The 24,796-nt window shown below is 47.0% G+C and overlaps 1 protein-coding gene across 3 annotated transcripts in view; it reads right to left on the reverse strand.

The window, feature by feature from the left end:
* Positions 1-6,364: 6,364 nt before the first annotated feature.
* EPC1 (enhancer of polycomb homolog 1) overlaps positions 6,365-24,796 on the reverse strand; it is a 136,207-nt gene continuing 117,775 nt past the window's right edge. For all 3 annotated transcript variants that reach the window (XM_082257318.1, XM_082257317.1, XM_082257316.1), the window contains 3 exons: positions 24,314-24,455; positions 23,817-24,201; positions 6,365-7,976 (listed from right to left, as the gene is read on the reverse strand). In XM_082257318.1, the coding sequence (XP_082113444.1) occupies positions 7,904-7,976; positions 23,817-24,201; positions 24,314-24,455 (600 nt within the window). In that variant the 3' untranslated portion in view covers positions 6,365-7,903. The remainder of the gene's footprint in view (positions 7,977-23,816; positions 24,202-24,313; positions 24,456-24,796) is intronic.

Consider the following 24,796-nt stretch of genomic DNA (forward strand, 5'->3'; position numbering starts at 1 on the left):
TTGATGCGGCAGGATTTCGATAAGATCCGGTCCCGACTCACCGAGGTGGAGCAACGTGTTGGCCCTGTGGAGGACACTCTGGCGGAGCACTCGGCCTCCCTGCGGGTCCTACACTCTAAAGTGCAGGCGCTGGAGTTCCGTGCCGAGGATGCCGAGAACCACAACCGGCGTAACAATCTTCGGATAGTGGGCCTCCTGGAGGGGTGGAAGGTAAAGACCCGACGCTGTTTGTGGAAGAGCTCCTCCGCTCGCTGCAGTCCGCTACTCCTAGCACTATACTGTGGAGCGGGCGCATCGGGTCCCCCCGTGACCAGGCCCGGAAGGCTCTACTCCTTGTACATTGATCCTACGCCTACTCAACTTCCGGGATGGGGATGAGACACTGCGGGCAGCGTGAGTGGCGGGGTCGTTGTCTTACCTTAATGCCAAACTGATGATATTCCCGGACTATACTGTGGAGACCCAGAAGCAGCGCCGTTCCTTTGATGCTGTCAAAGCTGCGCTCCGCTCTAGGGGCATCAAGTATAACATGCTCTTCCCGGCTAAACTTCGGGTGGTCAATGGTGAGTCCACCCGCTTCTTTACCGATCCCAGGGACGCCTCGGACTGGTTGGAACTGTCCCCCCGTGGATGATCTTGATTTCTCCATCCTTCTGTCTTCCCCTTCAGCTGCTGCCGCTGGCTACTGTGGCCCTTTCCTCCCTTGAACTCCTGTGACCCTGATGTCCTGCTTGCGGCAGCCTGCACTAACCCCTGTTTGAGCTGTGGACCTGCTCCTGTGCTTCCGAGGCCTGGACCTTTCCGGATTGTCATCCTGCTATTCCTGTCGGCTGGCTAGCTGGCTTTGGCCTTCCTTGCTCAAGCGTTTGGATCCGGTACTTTTGCTCTCGGCTGCACCGAACTGGTACCTGTTGTGCCTTGCCTTCCTGTTTTGACCTGGTGCCCGTTGGCCCTTGGTTACACGCCACTTTATTGTCTTGACTGTTGTGGGGTTTGGGGATCCATGCCTACCTCTGTTTTGGGGTCGGGCGGGGTGGGGGGAACCAGCGGTTGTTGGACTCTGGTCTTTCTGTGGGTTCTGCCGATAATTTTTAGTTTTTTTATTTGACCGGGGTTTTTTTTGTTGGGAGTTATTTACTTATGGTTGCTCTTTGTGTGTGTTCTAGTGTGGATGAGGCCCTCTTCCTGGCCCCTGCTGCTGCCTGGGCGGGTGGCCTGGCCCTTCTGTTGTCAGTGGCGTGGTGATGTATGCCTATCCTGTAACTGCTGGAAATCCCGGCTATTCATGGTGAGGGTTGATGTGATTTCTTGGAATGTGCGGGGTATGAACTCTGCGGTTAAACGCTGCCTGGTCTTCACCTTCCTGCGCAGATATGCCCCGCACATTTGTGTCTTACAAGAGACTCACCTGCTGGTCTCTCGCACCCTGGGCCTCAAGTGGGCTCTCATTACCATGCCACATATTCCTGTTACACCAGGGGGGTCAGTGTCCTTGTGCATAGGTCCCTGCCCTTTCATTTGTTGGAGGTTCGGACCGACCGGCCAGCCGATATGTGCTGCTACATGCTACCATACATCCGGTGCCCTTCCTCTTGATGGGTCTGTATCTGCCTCCTCCTGTTGACCATAATTTTCTTTATACAATTATGCAGCTGATTGTTTCTTTTGATGTATCTAATGTATTATTGCTGGGTGATTTTAATGTCCCCCACTCCGGATCTGGACCGCCTCCACCCCCCCTCGGCCTGGTCTGACGCCTTGGCCCGCTGGATGTCCAACCAATCTCTGGTGGACGTCTGGCGGTGCTTACACCCATCGGATAGGGCATTTACCTGTCACTCGGCCTTTCATCGGACCTTCTCCCGCATAGACTTGGCCCTGGCCTCTATGGAGGTCGTTCGAATGGTCACATCTGCCTGTATTCTACCTCGGGGCATATCTGACCAGGCCCCCTTATTACTTTCCCTCCGGGTGTCTGATGAGAGGTCGGGTGGCGACTGGCGGCTGTCCAGATACTGGATTATGGAGCCCTCTGTTTTTGCTGCCCTGCCGACTGAATTATCCCAATTCTGGTCGCGCAATGAAGAGCATCCAGATCCTTTGGTCTTGTGGGATGCCTTCAAGGCCTGGCTGCGGGGTGTGTACATCACTCGTATTGCGGCGGCCCGCAGAGGTTCTGTGCAGTTTCTGGAACAATTGGAGGCGACCCTCCGCTCTGCGGAGTCGTCCTATGTGGCATCCCCTGATGCGGACCATTATGCATCCTTCCAGCATGCACTTCGCGATCTTTCGGTGTGCAGGACTGCTGCCACGGAGAAGTCCCTTCTCTCGACGGCCCAACGCATTTTTAAATAAGGTGACAAGAATGGGCGCCTCTTGGCCTGGCTGTCGAGGGAACAGACTGCCGTCACGCACATTGGTCGGATTCGGTCGCTGTCAGCCGTCCTGTTGTCTGAATTATCTGCTATTAACGATTTGGTGATTATTATCGTACTCTCTACACTTCTAGGGTGAATTATAGCCAGATGATCTGGAGTGTTTTCTGGCCAATATTTCGCTCCCGGAGTTGGATGATGAGGTTAGAGACCGCTTGGATAGTCCTATCACGCTGGAGGAGGTCCAGACTGCTCTGTCTCAGATGCAGTCTGGCAAGGCCCTAGGCCCAGATGGTATCCCTGTGGAATTCTATTCCTCTTTTCAGGAATCCCTGGCTCCGCGGCTGTTAGGTCGGTTCACGGACCTGGACGCCTTGCCGGACTCCTTCTCTGTGGCCCTCATGGTGCTAATACTTAAGCCTGGTAAGGACCCAGAGAACTGTGCCCCGTACCGTCCTATTTCTCTGCTGAATGCCAATGCCAAGCTCTTGGCCATTCGTTTGACCTTGGTCATTGAGGATCTTGTGCATGTGGATCAGACCGGTTTTATGCCAGGGAAGGGGACGGATATTAATCTCCGTCTTCACCTGAACCTATCTGCCTCACATCTTAATCCTGGTCAACGGGTGGTGGCCTCCCTCGACGCGGAGAAGGCCTTCGACTCGGTCAAGTGGCCCCATCTCTGGTCTGTGCTCCGCCGTTTTGGGTTTGGCCCTTGCTTTATGGGTTGGTTGCGCCTGCTCTATCGTTGCCCGCTGGCCCGAGTTCACACTAATGGTGCTACTTCTGTTGCCTTTTCGTTGGGTAGGGGGACGAGGCAGGGGTGCCCTCTCTCGCCGGGTCTTTTTGCCCTGGCGTTGGGGTCACTGGCGGCCTTACTTCACTCCTCGGAGGCTGTACGCGGCTGGCAGATTGGTCCCCTTGAGGAAAAGGTGTCCCTGTATGCCGATGCATCCTCGTCCCTTCAGGCTGCCCTGGCTCTTTTCAAATCTTTCGGGGATACGTATTAATTGGACCAAATCGGTTTTGTTCCACCTGGATCTGGATGCGAGGACCCTGGCGGCCCCTTCCCCCCTGTTGTGGATTGATGAATTCAAGTACCTGGGTGTCAGGATCACTAAAGACCCCAGAGATTACCTCTCTCGCAATGTTGCTCCTATCCTGGACCGTCATCGAGAGCGCTGGGCGGGCTGGGGGTCCTTGCCTCTGAATCTTTTGGGCTGCATTAACATCAAAAAGATTTTTTTGCCTAAATTTCTTTGTTTTTTGCCATTCCCAGTCGTGGATCTCTGCAGTTTTTTTCCATGACCTGGACGCCTGTATTGGCTCTTTTTTTTTGGGCTGGCTCGCATCCCCGGCTGGCGCGCTCTACCTTACAACTCCTGGTGTCCTTGGGGGGGACTGGCCCTCCCTCATTTTAAATTTTATTTCTGGGCGGCTGTTCTGGTCACCATACACTGGTGGTTTGCGGGGTCTAGGTCGAATGCAGCAACGTGCCTGGAGGCTGCTTGTCTGGGTTCCCTGGCGGGTCTCGGCAACCTGGCCTACCGTGGCGCGGGTGCTTATCCGTCTCTTCCCCTCCCCACCAGGACCACTCTCCGGGTTTGGAGGGTGGCTAGAGTGCGGTTTCTCCAGCCTAACACTTGGTCCCCTTATCAGCCCCTGTGAGGCAACCCGTCGCTCCCTCATTTGCGTATGCTTCCTGACCCGCAGGTGTGAGCCCGATGCGGCACCCAGCGGCTGAAAGACATTATGCCACTTGGCATACTCCCGGACTTGCGTGGCTCCTTCGCCCTGCCTCGCTGGATAGGTTTCCGCTACCTCCAACTGCGACATGCGGTTCGTGCCCAGTTCCCAACCACCCCAATCCTACAGACTGATCGTCTAGAGGATGAACTCGCGCAAGCTGAGCTCCCCAAGCCTCTTTCTGCCCTTACGCTACCTTGTTGGTTACAGACTCTCCTGCCCTGGAGCGTTTTTGGCAACGCTGGTCTTCAGATTTGCCTGCCCTAGCTAGGGAGGAGTGGGAGGACTGCCTGGGACATGGTTCGGTCATCGCCTCTAGGGACAAACTTATCCATACTAAATTTCTGCACAGAGTTTATTTCACTCCACTGAGACTGCACAGAATGTATCCTGCGAGATCGGCCGACTGCCCTAAATGTCTGGTAGCTGAAGGCTCTTACTTGCATATGTTTTGGACTTGCCCACGGGTGGAGGAGTTTTGGGGTGCTGCGTTTGACCTTCTGAACACTCACCTCCATCTCTCTGTCACACGCACCCACGCAGAGCTGGCACTCTTGGGCATTCCTGATAAGGTTAGACGCTCTAAGTACTCGTGGCTGATGATTTCTTTGTTGCTGTACTATGCTAGGAAGGAAATCATTCTTCGCTGGGGTTCATACCCCCCCCCCCCACGCTGACTGCGTGGGTGGCCCTTGTGAACGGGGCTCTCCCCATGTACAAACTTACTTACATTAATAGAAATTGTCCCCACAAATACGAAAAGATTTGGCAGCCCTGGGTGGATGGTGCGGTTTAGCTCCACTTCTCCTTGCTGCTATTTTGTTCAATGGTCTGTCAGTTCTGTACTTGCTTTATTTACATAGAAAAACCCAGCAGTGAATAAATACCACCAAAAAAAAAAAGCTAAAATTTTTGTTTTGACAGTGTTGCATGTCTGCCCAATCGTCATTCAAAGTGTGACAGCACTGAAAGCTGGTATGAGCAGCAAGGGGTGAAAGTGCCCTGTATTGAAGTGGTTAAATAGGATTTTTAGTTTGTGGTGCTCAGATGCAGTGAAGATCAGCTTTAAAACAAACAGTCACTTAACAAGCGATAAAAAAATATCAGGCATGCAGGAGTAACATTTCACTCTGCATCAGCAGACAGCCTCCCAGTTTAAAGTTGTAAACTTAAAAAAAAAAAGAAAAAAATTGAACACAAAATCAATTCTCTTTATAGAGCGCACTTGACTCAATCAAAAGCACTTACTGTGATTTCCCTCCGCATCACATTTCTGATAATTTACCCTGCCACCAAGCAATCACGGGACATCCCTTCCGCCTCTCCAGCACACAGCAGGCGATTGTTAGCCTCAGCTGTGCATAATTCTATACAAGACTGGATTTGTTTTCCTAGATAGGGCTCATTTAGTAAGGAAGCAAAGAATGGCGCAGTGGGGAGACTCCGGGTCAGCAAATATAGTAGTACCTACTCCACCCTCATTCTCCTCCTACACTCTACTCCCTCATTCCTAGCTCTTCCAACCTCCCCTACCCCTAAACACCCAAAATCTCATACGAGACCCAAATCAGTCTTGACTGTTAAAATGCCTGCATACTGGACTAGCAACAAGAGGAGACCTCTGCAGCTGGAAGAATTGCATCAAATCGGTCTCTCCCATCCCATAATAGATCATTAAAAAAATAAAAGTGTATCTGCCCATGCCAACAGCTATTTTCCTGAATCTCCTGCTGATAGATCTTTGGCACCCCCCCCCCCAAAACCACACACACTTTCCTGTACCACCAATTTAGCTGTTATGGCATCATCATGCTTTGGTTCTGCAAAACATTCTGAATTACCTGTGGGGAAAAAGAAGTGCCTACTGAAAAATACGCTATACTATACCATTAAATCACAAACTTGAATAATTGCTCAAAAACCTCAAACAGAACTATAAATGAAAAGATAATTAAAAAAAAAAAAATACAAATCAACTTTGCATCCCTAGCCCAAAGCTAGGGCTATGAGCTACTGTTAGTGAGCCCATTCCTCTAATCTTTGCTCTCAGGATATTCACATCTGACAAATATCCTGTGTCTAAGATGCAGAGTCCTCCACCTTGACTACACAACATTGTAAGTAGTGGCCAGCAGATGGAGCCACAATGCCTACTGGGGGGGGATATAAAAAAAAATACTGTAATCCCATTGCACAGATTTAAAGGAATAAAAAATAAAAAAAAGGTAGAGACAACGTATAGATTCTTTTTTAAGTGTTTTAATATTTTCCTTAATTTAGTGGGAGATTTTCTGTCCTTCCATTTAAGAAACAAGTGCAGAACATTGAATTGAAATTGACAATGAACTTAGAGCAGAAATTAATACAGAAAAAAAGAAACATCACCACACATTTTTTTCTGTTTTGTCAACATGTAATGCCCTGGTTTTTATTTAGTGAGAATTCTTTTTTTTTCACAATGTGTTTTCCAGGATTTAAAAAAAAAAACCTCATGGATCAATGTATGCCATTGGAACTGGGCATTCAGACTTCGCTACTGACAAAGCATTAGTAGTCTGTAAAGTACCATGCTCTTCACAGAAGAGAGCTCATATTTCCGAAGGAAGGCACCCGATAGTTGTGGTTCTGGCCCTGCAGCCTTCTGGAGAAAAAAAATCGGGGAACAAAAAAAATAAAATAAAAAAAAAGGAAAAAAGCTGGCTATTTTAGAAACTGGAATGATGATACACGTACAGCAATTACTGCATTCTTCTCCCTTATATCCTTTTTTTCTTAAGAACAAGTAAAGAATGAAGTCTTTTAACAATTACACAATAAAAAAATACAATTTTTTAAAGTGTTTTTTCTTTTTTTTTTCTTAAAAAAAGGGCAGACAAAAAAAAAAAAAAAAAAAAAACTCCAGTTGAATGGACTCCATTTGCATACTTGATTTAACACTTTTTTTGGTGTAGGAGGAGATGGGGCAAGAGGAGGGGGGCTTGTTTGTAAAGCAGCAACAAAACCTTTTAGTGCCTGAAGTACCAGAAACCACCCACGTGACGTACAGGTGAATGGGGGATGGGAAGATTTGAGACTTCATTATTATCTTGTAACTTCTGAGATTACAAAAAAGGAAGATCCCTATTGAGTACATTCCCCATTTAATAAATGATGCCTTTTTTCTTAAGAATCTGTATGTATGTCACCATTTCTTCACATGATACACAGAGAACTCGGGGACCCGGTGGGGAACCAAGTTATGTTATACCATTTACAAAATACCAAGGAGTCCACAGCTACCTAACACATTTACTACAGCACAGGAACCAATGAAGGTACAGTGTACAAAAACTGTAAACACGGCACAATAAATAGATAAAACAGCAGGTTCCGCACCATGCACATGATGTGATGACACTTCTCATCTCTATACAATCTCACACTCTTACTTTGTTGCAGTTTTTGTTTCCCATTTTTTTCTTTTTATCCCCCCCAGTGCAAAGCATCACAAATGAACAGTTCTGTATTCAAGTAACATATATACAAGGGTATTACAAATATGCAGTACTGTACAGATAATTGCTGTATTCATAATTTACAGATGTTTTATTCTTTTCCTATTAACAGTACGAAAAAAAAGAAAAGAAATCAAAGCATGAGAGATGTGCATTGCTGTTGAGTCCCCACAGCTGCCATGGAAACGCAGTGTGTGTGCTGGTTCCCATCATCCCTTGCATTTATAATGCTACTGATGCATAGCACCTAAACAAGTTCCCAAGGCTGCAGTCCTGTTCCTGTGGAAACTACGTCACTTCCATTGCTACTGTGTTGTCCGTTATACTGTTCAATGCTGGCTTTTCTGTGTCATGGTTTTCCCTGTGTAAAAAAGAAAATAATTCAATAATGCATATAGACCACAAAGACAGTGCAGGAAAAAAAAAAGACCTTGGGAACACAATATTTCAGTATGCTGCGTCTAGTCTCCATGCAGGACTTGATCAAGTTGTTTACATTTTTCTGACTGCTGTAAACATCTAGGGCAGGGTGTGTATTTCTTTCAGTTCCTAAGCTTGGAGCTTCTTGGATTTAGCATTTTAATTTGATTACACATGTCTGTCAAGTTAGGTAAAATTATCCTGGCTGTCCCTATATGCCAGATTGTACAAAAATGGTGTACTGTAAAGATGTAGGGATAAATACAAAGGGCTTCCATGATTCAGTGTGTGCAGTGCATGTTGAGTCATTGTCTTAAGAATCCCAGCTTGGCATTAACTACTCATGCAAACTGAAAATCTACAGTCTCTATTAGGCAGAAAGAAGAAAAAGAAAAGAGAAAATGCTTTTCCAGAGTAATTCAGCTGTTTATGTCTAGGTTAAAGTAGAACTAAAAATGCAAAACTTTTTTTTCCCCCACTTGGGATAGAGTATGGCAGGATTTTAAACGGTCATGTTTGTTTGCCATCGGTGTCTCATAGGGGAGATTTGCACTTGCTGTCCCCATAACCAAAAGAGGAAGTGGGAGGAAATCCCTACAAAGGGAGGGAATTCGTTGCGTCACCCAGAATAGTCTCCCCTTTGGAGGATCTTTCTTCCCTTTATTACTACTCTGGTGTCCAAACTCAAAATATGAGGTTTTGTTTTACTTTCACTCTTGATGAGACATGTAAACAGGAGAAAGAGAGAAGATGAATCTCCCTAACGGGGGCACATGCAGCAATAAAGGCTGACCGATGTTCAAATCCCTCTCCACTCTATTCAAAATTTAAAAAAAAAGTCTTGCCTTTAGTTACACTTTAAGTTCCCGCTATCCAGGGCTGTACAGCACAGCATCAGTCCAGTTATATAAAACCCTTGATTATCAGATCTGCCAAAATGGTAAATATTTATTACCAATAAATAATATTTACCATAGCATATATAACAAAATATCAAAAATTGCAAAGTTAAACCTGAGCAAAATACATGGAAATATTTATCACAATTTCTTTTATCCTAACTTGAGAGTTAAAGCTGAGTTCCACCCAAAAAAGTGGAACTTCCGCTCATTTGCTTCCTCCCCCCCCTCCAGTGCCACAGTTGAACCTTTAAGGGGGGGGGGGGGGTGGTGGAACAGGTACCCTTCCCCACTTTGGGGAGACAGCGCCGTCCACCGAAGTTGCTGACCCCCCCCCCCAGAGCCTATAAGAATGTGCGCTTTGCGCATGCACAGTAGGGAGCCGGTGTTTTATCAGATTTCCCAACCTACGTCATTTCCAGTTGACATCAGCTGTGGATTCGTCATGCAGCAGCTTGTAGCCGCGTCACATGTCCTATTGGGCATGCGCAGAATAGGTAGGGAATTATGATAGCATCGTAAGGAGTCGGACAAAAGTCCTAGTGTGCATGCGTCGTTTCCCTTAGAAAGAATGGCAGCGGCAGTCAATCCGAAAATCGGCTGCGGTGCGGACATTGCAGGCTCCCTGGACAGGTAAGTATATAAAAAGTCAGCACTTTTCATTTTATTTACTCCAGGCAGTACAGTACGCCTCTTTAAGCTGGCCATATATAGATTAATTTTTATCTGCTCCCTGCTGAACTTGTCAAATTTTGAGCCATGTATGGGCAAGCTTGATTGTATAGAATTCAATCTATAGTTCAACTTAGTACAACCGGCCTTGCTTGGGTTTTCCCGAATGATCAGTGCCTCTGGCTATAGTTTGCAACAGTAATTATTGCATTCTGACTGTACAATACCACATAGAGAGTTGGGGGGGGGGGGTAGTTGGGGGGATTCGTATCATTAAATACAAAAAGATGATGATCAATGTATGGCCTTGCCTTAGCCACACATTGCGGAGGTCTACCTAAGCTACCCTCATACAATTTGCAATCATTCACACACTCTATAATTTTCAGTACTTTGCTGATCAGATCAAAACCTGAAAGAGACATTAAACTGGTGTGTGGCCAATTTCAGGGAAGTAAAAATTTAAAACAAATTTTTTTTTTTTTAGTAAAACTAAACTTTATATGAAATGTTTCACTGGCGGACACCGCTCATGATCTTCTTAACCATTGGGATATGCCCCCTACAGGAGTAGGACACTAGGCAGAAAAAAAGTCTGGCTACACTTATGGGCAGTCCCAGGGGGGTATACTCCCTCTCTCTGCTATAGGTACTCAGTTTTGTTACAAGCAGTGTCAGAAGAAAATACAACTTCACAGAGGGGTGGGTGCTGTGTCCGTCAATGAACATCAGAGAAATGGGATTTCTCACTTACCGTAAAATCCATCTTCTCTTTCGTTCCTTGAAGGACAGAGCTCCTGATCTTAACCATAGGGACATCTCAAAGCAGTGTTAAACATGAGGGGTGGGAAAAGCGAAAAATAAATTCCCAAGGCTAAACTATAGCCAACCAGGTAAACAGGAGCTCAACCAAAACAACTGGAGCAGAAAAGAACACTACAACCTCAAAGAGGACCAGGTCCTCTAAACAGCAGCCTGCAAACCTTTGCGGCCAAAGGAAGCACCCGCAGATGCCAACACATCCACTTAATAGAACTTTGTGAAAGTGTGCACTGACGACCAGGTGGCTGCCTTGCAAACCTGCATCACTGATGCCTGATGACGGAAGGCCCAGGAGGCACTGAGTGCCCGAGTAGAATGCACCTCGACAGGGAAAGGAGGAACCCGACCCTTGATGGAATAGGCCCGAACCACCGTTTGTCTGATTAATCTGGAAATGGTCACAGAGGAAGCGGACAACCCTTTCCGTGGCCCATTTGTGAGCACAAATAGTGAGCCTGATTTCCTAAAAGACTGTAGCTGCCAGGTACACCCTAACTGCCCAGACCACATCCAAGGCATGCAAAGCAATTTCCTTCGGACGTTTTGGTCTAGGACACAGGGAAGGCAACACGATGTCTTCATTTAAATGAAAACACCCTGCGCGCAGAGGTGATAGCCACCAAAAAGGCCACCTTCTGGGACAACGTAAGCAGGGGAATCTCCCGAAGATCCTCAAAAGGAGGCTTCAGGAGGACTGAGAGCACCAAATTAAGGTCCCAAGGCAGTGAGGAGCCAAATGCCGAACTCCCTGAAGAAAAGTATGCACTAGGGAGAGTGTGGCCAAGTTTCATTGTGATCAACCGCTAAGGCCAACACCTGCCCCTTGATAGTACTCAAGGCCAGTGTCTGCTCAACCCCCCCATTAAAAGGAAGGCTAAGATCAGAGCTACCGAAAAAGAACGAGGATGAACCCCAAGAGACACTCACCGCGCAATGTACGTCTTCCACGTACGAAGGTAGATCTTCCTAGAAGTAGATTTCCTAGCTTTTAACAGTGTTGGAATCACTGACAAACCTCTATCCATCAGCACCTGGCATTCAACAGCCAAGTCATCAAAGCCAACAACTGTAAGGCAGGATGACCTATTGGACAGCAGATCCTCCCTGAGAGGACGCTTCCAAGGAACGTCGAGATTAGCCGCACGAGATTAGAATACCAAGCCGGGCGAGGCCAGTCTGGGGCCACTAAGATGACCGGATACCTTCCTGCCTAGATCCAGCGTAGGAGTCTTGGCAGAAGCTTGAGAGGAGGAAAGGGGTAAATCAGATGATACTGACCCCCACGGGGCCACCAGCATGTCTGTGGCGTCCGCCAGAGGATCCCGTGACCAAGCAACAAACCTCTGCACCTTTCTGTTGAGCCAGGACGCCAACAGATTCACCTTGGGAATGCCCCACCAGAGACAATTGATAAAACACTTCCAGATAAAGGGACCACTCCCCTTGGTCGAACGCCTGCCGACTGAGGTAATCTGCCTGCCAGTTTACCACCCTGGGAATGTGTACGGCAGAGAGCTGGAACGAACCGTTCTGCCCATCTTAGAATAACGGCTATCTCCAGAGCCGCCAGGAAACTTGTGCCCCCCTGGTGATTGACCTAAGCCACGGCCGTGGCATTGTCCGATAGAATGCGCACTGGACATCCCTGAAGATGATCCTTCCAATGTTCAAGGCACAGTCTGATCACTCGGAGTTCCAAGACATTGATCTTGATCGGTAGTCTGGACTCTTCCACTGTCCAGATCCCCTGAGCAGAATTTTTGCCGAGGACGCCTCCCCAGCCGGAGAGGCTGGCATTCGTGGTGACCACTGCCCAATACAAAGAAGAAGGATTTGCTCAGCCAAAGCACCAGAGAACGAAGCCACCATATCAGGGACTCTTGTTACCCAGTTTAGCCGAATCGGTTTGTCCAGAGACTGCAGAGGCTTGTCCAATTTGGCCAGAATCTCCCTTTGCAGGGACCTTGTATAGAACTGAGCAAACGGAAGCACCACGAAGGTAGACACCATCAGGCCCAGCACCCGCATGCAAGTCCAGAGGGATGACCAATCTGCTGGACAGCAGGAGAGGAATCGCAGCCTGCAGGTTCTGGAGTCTGTCCAGAGGAAGGAGCATTCTGGCTAAGGCCAAGCCCAGAGTCAGACCCAGCATCCAAAGAGGAATCACAGATAAACTGCAGCCCCTGGACCAACTGGTCCGCCAGCTAAAGGCAGGGGAGAGCTGCTCCCCCTCCAGGTCACGGCATAAAAGCTTAGCCCACTTGGCAGAGTTTGAGACACAAGGGCAATGATAAAAATCGGCCTCAGTACCAAACCAGCCAGGGTGTACATATTGCAGGCCACAGCCTCCACCTTCCTGTCAGCTGGGTCCTTAAAGTCCGGGGACTCTTCAACAGGAATCATGGTTGCTTTGTTCAATCTGGAGCGTCTACCACTGGTGAAACATTCCACTTCTTAAGAAGGGACTCCTCATAGGGGTATTGCATAGCAAATCTCTCAGGGACCACAAGGGGACGTTTAGGCTGTTCCAACTCTTTAGCGACAATTATGCTAAAATAGGCGGGGAAAAAGGAGGGATCCCTAGGCCTCAGAAAACAAGACAGGCAGGAAGGGGGGGGGGGTGTTCCTGGCAGGAGCCCTCACCAGGTACAGCCCCCCTAAACAGCAAAAAGCCCGGTCGCCAGCACAGTACCCTACCCCCACCCCAGGAGGTGGACCAGGCCACCCCACAGCCCCAGTGTCAGTAAAGGAGGGGACGGATGGGGGGCAAGAATGCCCACAGCGACCACCAGACAAATGAGGGGGGTGCCTAAAACGGGAAGGAGGGGAACCCAGGGGTATGACTGTCCCATAGAGGGGCCCATGTCCACCCCAAAACCCTCCAGGTGGAGGAGGGGGGACAGTCACTTACCATACCAGGAACAAGGCGGGCACCGCTCCAAACAGAACCCCTCTTCATCGAAATGGGGGGTTGTGGGCCGGGAGGAACGCTGCGACTAGGGCCGAGAGAGACGTGGTCGTATGAGACCTCGCGAGGCGTTTTAACTCACAGGACAGCCCCCATCCAATGGGGCTATGTCATGGCCGACGTAGCATGGAGTTGAGGCCTGCGTGTGCTCGCTGAGCAGGCTGGGGGGACCACTGGATTTAGATTATCCAGCCCGTCACCAAGTCCGGCAGTTGATTGTAGATCTCACAGGGAAAAAAAAAATTGCCAGGATCAGTGATCCCAGCAAGGAACTAGATCCTTACTCCTGACTAGGCAGTAAAAAAAACTACCTTAAGTACCTAAAGCAGAGAGAGGGAGTATACCCCCTTGGACTGCCCATAGGTGTAGCTAGACTTTTTTTATGCCTAGTGTTCTATTCCTGTAGGGGGCAATATAACCCAATGGTAAAGAAGATCAGGAGCTGTGTCCGTCAATGAACAAAAGAGAAATAAACATTTAACCCTCCTCTTATGTTAGAATTCCGTTACTATCCATGATGTTAGGGTCAGTTTTGACCCGTGTTTTAAATCAGCCATAAAATACCCTCTGAATAATTATTTATCATCAAATTTGTTTCTTACCTCTTGGTTACCTTGTTAGGCTTCTTTATCCTTGAAAAGATTGGTTTTAATATTTTTGGTGTGACCCCTAGACCTTTCTTTTGATAGCATACCTCTCATTGTCAAATTGAAAAAATGGTAAAATAAAGTCAGCAACTCTGAAATGAATTTGTCCTATGTTTCTTCACTTTATTTAGAGAAGCAGACAAGCAGGAAAAGAGATAGGCCCCTCCCTAACTACAGCTCACAGGGTTGAGAGGGGATTGGCTGTCACTGTTACTAAGCAGAGAGAGTGTTTATGATTTCAGTTTTGGCACTTATTAGTGTCCTAAAATCCTATATTATAACTGGTTCAGAATTGACCCTAACACCATGAACGTCTTAATTTTCACCACAGTATTTTATAATTTAGTGAAAAGGATTATTTTTCTATTACATTGTTTAAATAGAGGTTCCTGACAAAGTAAAAAAATCTTGATGCAATAAACAAATTTATGTGATACTTCTAGACATTCAAAACCTGAAAACGGGTCAGTTTTGACCCTAACACAAGAGGAGGGTTAATATACTCTTTAGGACACTGAATTTAAAGAACATTATGGGTTTACTGAAGAGAGAAATTGCTTGACCTCAGGCTCTCTCTCTCCAGTCGAAACTTTAAGTAAATTCATTTCAGCATAACAGTTGGGTTAGCAAATTATGTTAAAAGCATAATGGATGCAGCACCAGACTTGATTAGTAAAGCAGACAAAAATAGCTTTGGGGGGAAAAAAAAAAAAAAAAAACACACACAAACAAGACTAGAGCCCTGTCTGCTAGATTGAAATGAAAATATTAAAAGTTTCTCATGCAAGAAGGTATCCCATTTACCTGACTAAAGAAAGGAAGTTTGACTTACCTGTAAATTCCGCATTTTGGAGTACAGTACAGGACAAGGCAAAAAATTCATAGACCCTGGGTTATTAGGTTCGTGCCTTTAGGTTTCAGTTAGGTGACAGAACACTGGCAAGCTTTCAAGGACACTCCTACTGGGTGCCTTCTCTATAACCCTACCCATACGTATCCATGAGTTCTCAGTTTTGTAGCAAGCAATGCAGAGTAAACCAAGGGTTGGAAAGGAGGGTGGTCTGTTCTGTCCTGTAGTCCAAGTCCATACATTACAGGTCACAAGAAAAGTATTCAGAAGAGATAGGTGGGCAACTTCTAGGTAAGGAGAACTGTGCCAACAGGTTTAACAAGGACCCAACTTAAGAGTGGTGTTGTAAGAGTGGTGTTGTAAGAGTGGGGGACACCCCCCCACCCCCCCCACACACAGCTAAAGAGCTGAAGCTGTCAACCAGACTGTGCTGGAGCTCTCCTCCCGTGTCACCCTTTTTCGCTTGGTGTCAGGAAAACTTGTCAGAAGTGAATCCTGCAGATAGCAGGGGAACAGGGCAGAAGACAAAAATGACACTTCGTGCTCTGGATTTGAGACAAGTACACACTATAGAAGGATATACTTTGTTCAGATTTCGTTCGGACCATAGAAGCGATCAAGTGGCTGTGTAGTCACTCAAATCACTTCTGAATTATAGGCAACCGGCTACTGAAATTTTTATATTACCGGGGTGATGCCTGTAGCTGCAGGCATCATCCCGGTAAAACCACTAACAACCAAGGACATCATATGACAAAGCACAATTCTGGAAAACGGTCCCGTTGGTTGCTTATGACCACATTCCAATTAGCGGCAGTTTTTCATACTGGAATTGTAGAGAGATCTGGTTTGCTGGGCTGGGCCTGACAAAGTAAGAGCGCCCCAATATTTCTTTTTGCAGAATCTTTGAAAAAAGAAGAACATTGGCAAGCATGTTGCGCGAATCTCCCTCTTTAATTTATTCCTCAATAAGAGTAAAAAAATTCTTCTGCTGTTTACTCCAACACTGCCTCAACGTCCTCCTCATTCCCTTCTGTCTTACATTGGGCAGACTTAGGGATCCCAACTCAGGTACAAAAATGGAAGAAAGGTGTTTTTTTTTTTTTTTAAAGCCTTGGGCTAAGATAGCCACGTTAAAGCTGTTATCAGAGGAATTGAGAAAAAGATGCATAAAAAAAAAAAAATGGGATTTTTTACTTTTTTTTTTAACCGTAAAATCTGATGTTCATTGACGGACACAGCTCCTGATACTCTTAACCATTGGTTATACTGTCCCCCAGGAGTAGGACACTAGGCAGGAAAAAAAGTCTGGCTACGCCTATGGGCAGTCCCAGGGGATATACTCCCTCTCTGCTATAGATACTCAGCTTTGTTACAAGCAGTGTCAGAAGAATGCAACTCCACAGAGGGGTGGGTGCTGTCTGTCAATGAACATCAATCAGAGAAAAGGATTTTACGGTGAGTCAAAAATCCCATGTTCCCTTTTATTCATTGAAGGACACAGCTCCTGATATTCTTAACCATTGGGACGTCCTAAAGCAGTGTTAAACATGAGGGATGGGAACAGCAAAAAATAATCAAGGCTAAACAGTAGCAAACCAGGCAACAAGAGCTCAACCAAAACAACTGGAGCCCACCTAATTATAAAAATACACCCTCAGAGATCAGGTCCTCTCACCAGCAGCCTGCAAAGCCTTGTGGCAAAAAGAAGCATCCGCAGATGCCAAAACATCCACTTTATAAAACTTTGCGAAAGGGTGCACGACGACCAGGTGGCCGCCTTGTGCCGTAGTAGAGTGCGCCTTAACAGGGAAATTAGAAACCTGACCCTTGATGAAATAGGCCTCAATCCCTGTCTGTCTGATCCATCTGGAAATGGACGCAGAGGAAGCAGCCAACCCTTTACTAGGCCCAGTCGCGAGCAAACAGTGAGTCTGACTTTCTGAAAGACTCCGTAGCTGCCAGGTACACCCCAATTGTCTTGACCACATCCAAGGCATGCAAGGCAATTTCCTTCAGATGTTTAGGCCTGGGACACATGGAAGGCAACACAATGTCTTTATTCAAATGAAAATCAGAGACAACCTTTGGAAGGAACAACAGACAGGGGCGAAGAACCACCTTATCTCTGTGAATCACCAGGTAAGGTGAACAACAGGATAACGCCGCCAATTCTGACATCCTGCGCAGAGAGGTGATAGCCACCAAAAAGGCCACCTTCTGGGACAGCATAAGCAGGGGAATTTCCCGAAGATTCTCAAAGGGAGGCTTCTGGAGTGACGAAAGAACCAAATTGAGGTTCCAAGGCGGCAACGGAGACAGCACTGGAGGAACCAAATGGATACCCTGAAGAAAGGTACGCACCAGGGAGTGTGTTGGAAGAAGACCACCAAAGCCGACCCTTGGCCCTTGATGGTACTCAACGCCAATTTCTGTTCAACCCCCCATTGACGAAAGGTCAAGATCCAAGCCACCAGGAAGGAGCGAGGATGAACCTCAAGAGACTTCCACCACACAATGTATATATCTTCCACATACGATGAGATCTTCCTAGAAGTAGATTTCTTAGCTTTGAACAGTGTAGGAATCTCCGACTCAGTTAAACCTCTATCCTTCAGCACCTAGCATTTAACAGACAAGCCCTCAAAGTCAGCGACTGTAAAGCAGGATGGAAGATCGGTCTCTAGGACAACAGATCCTCCTTGAGAGGAGGCTTCCAAGGAAAGTAGGTGACCAGCTGCACCAGATCGGCGTACCAGGCCAGTCCGGAGCCACTAAGATGACCGGAATCCCTTCTGCGTAGAAGTCTTGGCAGAAGCTTGAGGAGGGAAAACGTAAATTAGACGATACTGACCCCACGGGGCCACCAGGCGTCTGCCAGAGGACCCTGTGACCGAGCCACAACCCTCTGCACCCATTTAGTCGAGACACCAACAGATCCACCTTGGGGATGCTCCACTGGAGACAACTGATGAAACCCCTCCAGATGAAGGGACCACTCCCCTTGGTCCAACGCCTGCTGACTGAGGTAATCCGCCTGCTAGTTTTCCACCCTGAGTATGTGTACGACAGAGAGGGCTGGAACAAAGCGTTCTGCCAATCTTAGAATGCCCCCAGGACACTTTTCGTGCCCCACCTTGGTTATTGACATAAGCCACAGCCGTGGCATTGTCCGATTAAATGTGAACTGCACATTTCTGAAGACGATCCATCCAATGGTCCAGACACCGTCTGATCGCTCGGAGTTCCAAGACATTGATCGATAGACTTGACTTTTCCAGTATACTAAGATCCCCAGAGCAGAATGCTTGCCAAGGACGCCTCCCCAGCCAGACAGGCTGGCACCTGTGACCAGTGTCCAATACAAGGGGAGGAAGGATTTGCCCAGCCGAAAAACACTGGAGAACGAAGCCACCATATCAGGAAATGCTTCGTTCCCAAACTCAGCCGGATCGGATTTTGCAGAGACTGCGGAGTCTTGTCCCATTTGGCCAGAATTTCCCTTTGCAGGGACCTTTTATGGAACTGAGAAAACTGAACCTCCTCGAAGGTAGACACCATAAGGCCCAGCACCCGCATGCAATTTTGGAGGGATGACCATCTGATGGACAGCAGGAGACAATTGTAGCCTGCAATTTCTGGAGTTTGTCCAGAGGAAGGAGCTAAGGCCAAGTCAGGCCCAGATAGTCCAGCTTTGTGGACAGAACCAGCGCAGACTTCTGAAAATTCAGAAACCAGCCGAACTTCCGCAACATTCGTATTGTGATCTCCAGGTTTTCCACCAGAGCAGTAGGAAACTCCACTCGCAGAAGGAGATCTTCCAAGTAGCCCAGTACCGCGATCCCCCATTGGCATAACAAAGCTAACACCGGGGCTAACACTTTTATGGAGACCTAAGGAGCAGAGGCGAGACCAAAGAGTAACGCCACAAATTGAGAGAAAGCGATGGTGACTGGCACATATTGAAATGTGAAGGTAGTCATCGTTGCTGTCGATAGAAGCAAGAAAATCCCCCTTAAGCAGGGATGCAACCAGTGTGCGAATGAACTCCATTCTGAACTTCTGCACCCGCACAAAAAACTGTTCAGCACCTTGAAGTCCAGGATTGGATGCACTTTGCCTTCCTTCCTGGGAACTGTAAACAGGTTTGAGCAAAAAACCCTGAAAACGTTCCAAAGTCAGACCTGGGGCAATCACTCCTTGAAGCAACAGGTCTTGTACGGCTCCAAACAGACCCTGTAAGCGGTCCAGGGACAGGCGCAAGTTGGAAGGAAAGAACCTTGCCGGGCATAAAATCGAAACTCGATCTTGTACCTGGACCGAAAATCTTTGTGGACCCACTTGTCTTGTAACAGGGAAGTCTACGGGTCCGCAAACCAGTGAAGATGCCCCCCCACCCCCGATACGGGTGAGGGCGCACCTTAATGCGGAAGTAGCCTTGTCCACGCCCGCTCTCGGCTTGCCAGATCAGGTCCCTTTGGATCCTCCAGTGGAGGCCCTGAAAGGCTTTGAGCCCTTGTCAGTCGACTGAGGGACGCAAAAACTTCTTATGAGCCGAGAAGGAAGGCCCACGTCTACGACGAGGTTCCTTGCCCTTAGTTGCCTGCGAAAGAAAGGTACCCTTCCCACCTGTGAGACCTTTTATGATGTCATCCAGGGTAGCTCTAAACAGGCAATCTCCTTGAAAGGAAATATCAGTCAAGGCCTTTTTAGAAGTCTGGTCCGCAGACCAGCATTTGAGCAAAGACACCCTGAAGGACCACTGCCGAAACAGAAAGCTGCGCCACTAGGGAGCCACATCCCAAGAGGCATCATAGATAAGCTGCAGCACCTGGACCAGCTGGTCTGCCAGCTCAGCAAAGGCAGGGGGAGGCGTTTTCCCTCCAGGTCACGGCGTAGAAGCTTAGCCCACTCGGTCAGAGTTTGCAACACCAGGGAAATGGTGAATACCGGCCTCAGTGCCGAACCAGCCAGAGTGTACACATTGCGGGCCACAGCCTCTGCCTTCCTGTCAGCTGGATCCTTAAAGGCCAGGGACTCTTTAACCTGAATCATGGTTGCCTTGTTAAAGCTGGAAACTGGAGGGTCCAATACCGGTGGAACAGTCTGCTTCTTAATAAGGGACTCCTCATAGAGGTAACGTCATAGTAAAGAGCTTAGGGACCCTAAGAGGTCGCTTTGATCATGCCTACTCTTTAGCGACAATTCTGTCAAAATAGGCAGGGAAAGTAAACACCTTTGCCGCTCTGGTTGGCTTGGGAGTGCCAAAGGGAACCTGCGCTTCAGTCGCAGCTGCGTCCCATCTTCAAGGTCTCACGCACAGATACAATCAGTGCTTCCACCAGTTCCTTTTCGTGCGTGGTTGCAGATGTGGAGGAATCATCCTCACTATCAGAGGATTCCAGGCACGTGGTTGCAGACCCAGCAGGGTGACCCATGTCCACCAAATCAGATTCAGAATCCGATGAGGCAGGGGCGCTTTTTGCTAACCCGTCACCCGAAAGCCACCTCCACCTGGGAAACCAAGGACTCCAGGACCTCCGTCTGTGCATCAATTAATGGTTGGGGCCCTGAGGGCACTGCAGCCTCAGAGAGGGGATCAGGTCAGGATTTGTGCTCCAAAGACTCCATGAGTCACTTGGGGAACCGCTATTGGCAGTAAGAAACCACTAGAAAATGGCCGCCGAAACTACACAAACAAGGCCGCCCAAAAGCTGATCGTCCGGTGCTGAGCTGGCTGTACCACCAGGTACAGCCCCCCCACCCCTAGCTCAGCACCCCAGACCTGAAAAGGCGGCATGGCCACCCCATGGGAGGTAGGCAGATGAGGGACCACTGAGTTTCCGCAGGGACTACCGAGAGGGGGCGCTGCATGGGAAGGAGGAGAGCCCGGGGGTCCGCCCATCCCAGGGAGGGGCCCACGTCCACCCTAAAACCCTCTAGGGGGAGAGGGGGGACAGCTACTTACAATACCAAGAACAGGGTGGGCACCGCTTTAGACAGAGCGAGATGTTTAACTCGCAGGCCAGCCCCTGTCCCGTGGGGCTATGTCGCGGCTGACCTAGTGCGAAGCTGATGTCTGCTCGCACTCGCTGGCCAGACTGGGGTGACCACTGGATTTAAAAAAATATCCAGCCAGTCACCCAGTCCGGCAGTTGATTGTAGATTCTCACAGGAAAAATAGAAAAATCCATTAAAAAAGGGAAAAATTGCCAGGACCGAAGATCCCAGCAAGGAACTAGTCCTTACTCCTGACTAGGCCAAAAAAAAAAAGTGCCTATAGCTGAGATTGGGAGTATACCCCCTGGGACTGCCCATAGGCATAGTCAAGCTTTTTTTTCTGCCGTGTTCTACTCCTGTAGAGGGCAGTATAACCCAATGATGAAAATCAGGAGCTGTGCCCGTCAATGAACAATAGCGAAATTGGGTTTTGTTTGGTAGAATGTTTGTTGCATGCCTGAAATAGAGGTAGAATTCAGGGTTGAGAGACTGGTGTTGGAGTCGGCTGTTGCTCTAATGCAATGGGTGCCTTGTTACTCTGAGTGTTGTGCAAGCATTCTGCAGAGCCAATGCTTGCGTGCATTTTTGCAATGGCTCCCTTCGCCTAACTCCAACAGCTATTTGTGGGGATATTCCTAGGTAGATTACTAATGGAGCAGGGTGTAGAATACAGGGAAATTGTGTTTAGAAACAGAACACCACATCCCGGGTGTAGACTGCCCTGTAATGAAGCCTCATTGCAAAAGGGCAGGAGAGAAGTAGCTGAATACCTTATAAAGGCTCTAGGCAGAAGTGAAGGTAAAATGTGTGACCTATGCCTTCATCCACATATTTAACATACACACAACCAGTATTCACCCATGGGACTTCAAATGAGGCATAATACAAAAGTCAAAAATGTGAATTTATTGTACAAGGATTGGACACTAATGTATAAAGTACACATGAAAATTGTTTGGCATATCAAGCTAATGGGTTACCATAATATATGAAATGTACATCAAGTTGGTATATTTTCAAGTACTTGCTTTACATAACCAAGATGATTGCAAAATGAGAGAGGAATGCATCTTGACGCATTTTGTAAATACTTTCACTTCTTCAGGAGTTGATGCCTTCAAACAACAGAACCCTATAAACCAGCTTGGAACTTCATAAAACCTGGCGTCCCCAAATAGTGACTGCTGCTGGGTGTCTGCAAGGGGACAAAGACACTCAATGGGAAAACCAATGAGGTGGCAAAAGAGCCCATGGCTGTGGTAAAAAAAAAAAATACCAAAAACCAACCTAGTGTTTTAAAAGGTGGGTGATGATTCTCCAACCAAACAGATCATGATCTCATAGGAATCTCATTGGTTTTCCCATTGGGTGGCTTGGTCCCCTTCGCCTACTTCTGTGTCAGGCACTGAGCAGCAGTCACCATTTAGAGACACTATGTTTTATCAAGTTCCAAGTTGGTTTTATAGGGTTCTGTTATTGGGAGGCATCTACTCCTGGAGAAGTAAAGTATTCACCAAACTTGTAAAATTACAAGATGCATTCCTCGCTCATATTGCAATCATTTTGGTTATGTAAAGCATGTTCTTGAAAATATACCAGCTTGATGTACATTTCATATATTGTTACGTGTAATCCATTGGCTCGATAAGCCAAACATTTTTTATCTGTTCTTTATACATTTATGTGTCGAATCCTTGTGCAATCAATTAAATGAGGCTTAATACAAAAGTCATAAAATATCAAAGTCCCATGGGCGAATATTGGTTGTGTGTATGTCATCCACCTTCAAAAAGCCATGCCTCAGCTTTGAGTTTTAGCTCCAAATTTGAAAAGTTTACACTGTAGTGAATACAATTCAAATAAAGCCCTGGTCTTTGTTTCTGACTGTTACCGTTATACAGGGCGATCCCGTCTTACCTGTCCATGATGCTGAACTGTATATAAAGACCAGGTTTCATCTGTTTCTATGGGCATACCCCCAAGGGGGTCTTCAGGGACTGGATTCCATAGGAATGGACCACTGCCCTGGACCTGTATAGCACCCTGCGGCCAACTACACACATTGCACTAAGTGCCAAGGTGAGCACCCATGCAGGATCCAGTGCCCAGAGCAACATTACAGGTAGTCCCAACAGGGGGGGGTCCAGCTCTCAAGGTTTACTGAGGTTAGAAGACAGTGAGGAGTTGATTGAAGAACCTGAAGATAAAATAAGAAAAATAAAAAAAATATATAGTTAAGCCAATAGTGGTTTCTTTGTGTGGACGAAGAGTTCCATCACCTTAGGACACTAGCACAAAACTGAGGATTCATGGCATGGGTTAGGGTTATAGAGGAGGTGCCCAGAGTGTCCTTAAAAGTTTTCCAGTGTCCAATCAACTGAGGATATAAGCTCATAACCCAGGGTCTAGAATGCTTTTCCTGTATACTGTACAGTACAATTCAGATGAACCCCCTTTTGCTCTACCATAAAATATATACAGTATATACACACACACAGACGGCACTGTGTTTATAGCACCAATATGTTATTGTAAACTGTGTAGGGAGTATGCAAAAGTTTATCAAGAATCACATCAAGGCAAAGCAATATTATAGCATTGCTTGTATCTACATGTATGTATGTATGTATGTATGTATGTATGTATGTATGTATGTATGTAGGTAGGTAGGTAGATCAAGTTCCTACATCCATTGTAAAATCTATAAAATTTCTGGGGCTACACCAAAATGGTGCCATATGTCTGGAACATTTTTAAATAGATCCTTACACCTTCAATACAGTAGGGTAGCTCCAGAGAGAAAAACAGTGTCATACAATTCATGTATATGTGCAGCGTTAGAGCTTCCCGAGGACTGCCCATCATCACATTTCACAAATATATAAAAAACAAACATGGAGCACTAGTGTACTAAAATTCTTACCTCGGTACTCCATCCACAGAAGTTGCTGCTGGAATCTTGGGTACCTGACAGTTTGCTGCTGCTGCTGCAGCCAGCTTTAAGGCAGATGGGGCAACAGCACTTAAAGTCCTAGGTAAATGGCGTGCATTAAGGGTGTTTAAAGAGTTTACAGTGGCAACGGAGGAGGGTACAGTTAATCGGATGTTATTCCCAATCAGGACCTGAGTTGTTGCAGAATTGGCAGCAGTTACTTGGTGACTCAGAGTGCTGTGGGAAGTAGCAGTCTGTGTTATATTGGAAGGCTGTAGCAATGCTGAACCAGTCGAAGATGAGGAGGATGATGACTGACTTGTGTGTACGAGTGCTGCAGGCGTATTACTACTGAGGTGTAAGCCCTTGTAGACTCCTGTCACACACATAAAAAAAAAAAAAAAGAAAAAGGTAAACCTACAATCAACATCGGATCAATAATAAAGATCAGGTAAAACTCTAGAGACTAAAACTATCACACTCAGTACCTGAGGCTTGAAGGATGCCATTCACTCCAATTCCAAGGACAACATCTTCCTTCATTTTGAAGGCCATCAGCTGCTCAGACGTTACCAAAGCTGTAACAGCAAACTGTGCACTAGCAGAGTCCAAGGTCTTTGAAACAAAACCCTAAAAAAATAAAAAGGAAGAAAAAAACTTAGCTTTGAGTGGTTGAGTTTTAGCTCCAAATTTGAAAAGTTAACACTGTAGTGAATACAATTCAAATATAGCCCTGGTCTTTTACAAAACTCCAATATTAAGCTGTACAATTTATTGGGGAGTTTTAGTTTGATATTGAACTCTGGGAGGGAGACATAGGCTAACCGTGTAATGGTAGCGTCTCACCCCCTCACACTGCAAAGGTAAAATGTTTGTTTGTTTAGTCTAGGGGTACAAGGATAAGGTGTATTACTTTATCCTATATCTCCAGCACGGTCCTCAAGCTCTGGGCAGACTGAGTGGTCCCTCTA

The sequence above is a fragment of the Pelophylax lessonae genome (assembly GCF_965119305.1).
Source record: "Pelophylax lessonae genome assembly, chromosome: 5".
In the NCBI taxonomy this organism is placed as follows: domain Eukaryota; kingdom Metazoa; phylum Chordata; class Amphibia; order Anura; family Ranidae; genus Pelophylax; species Pelophylax lessonae.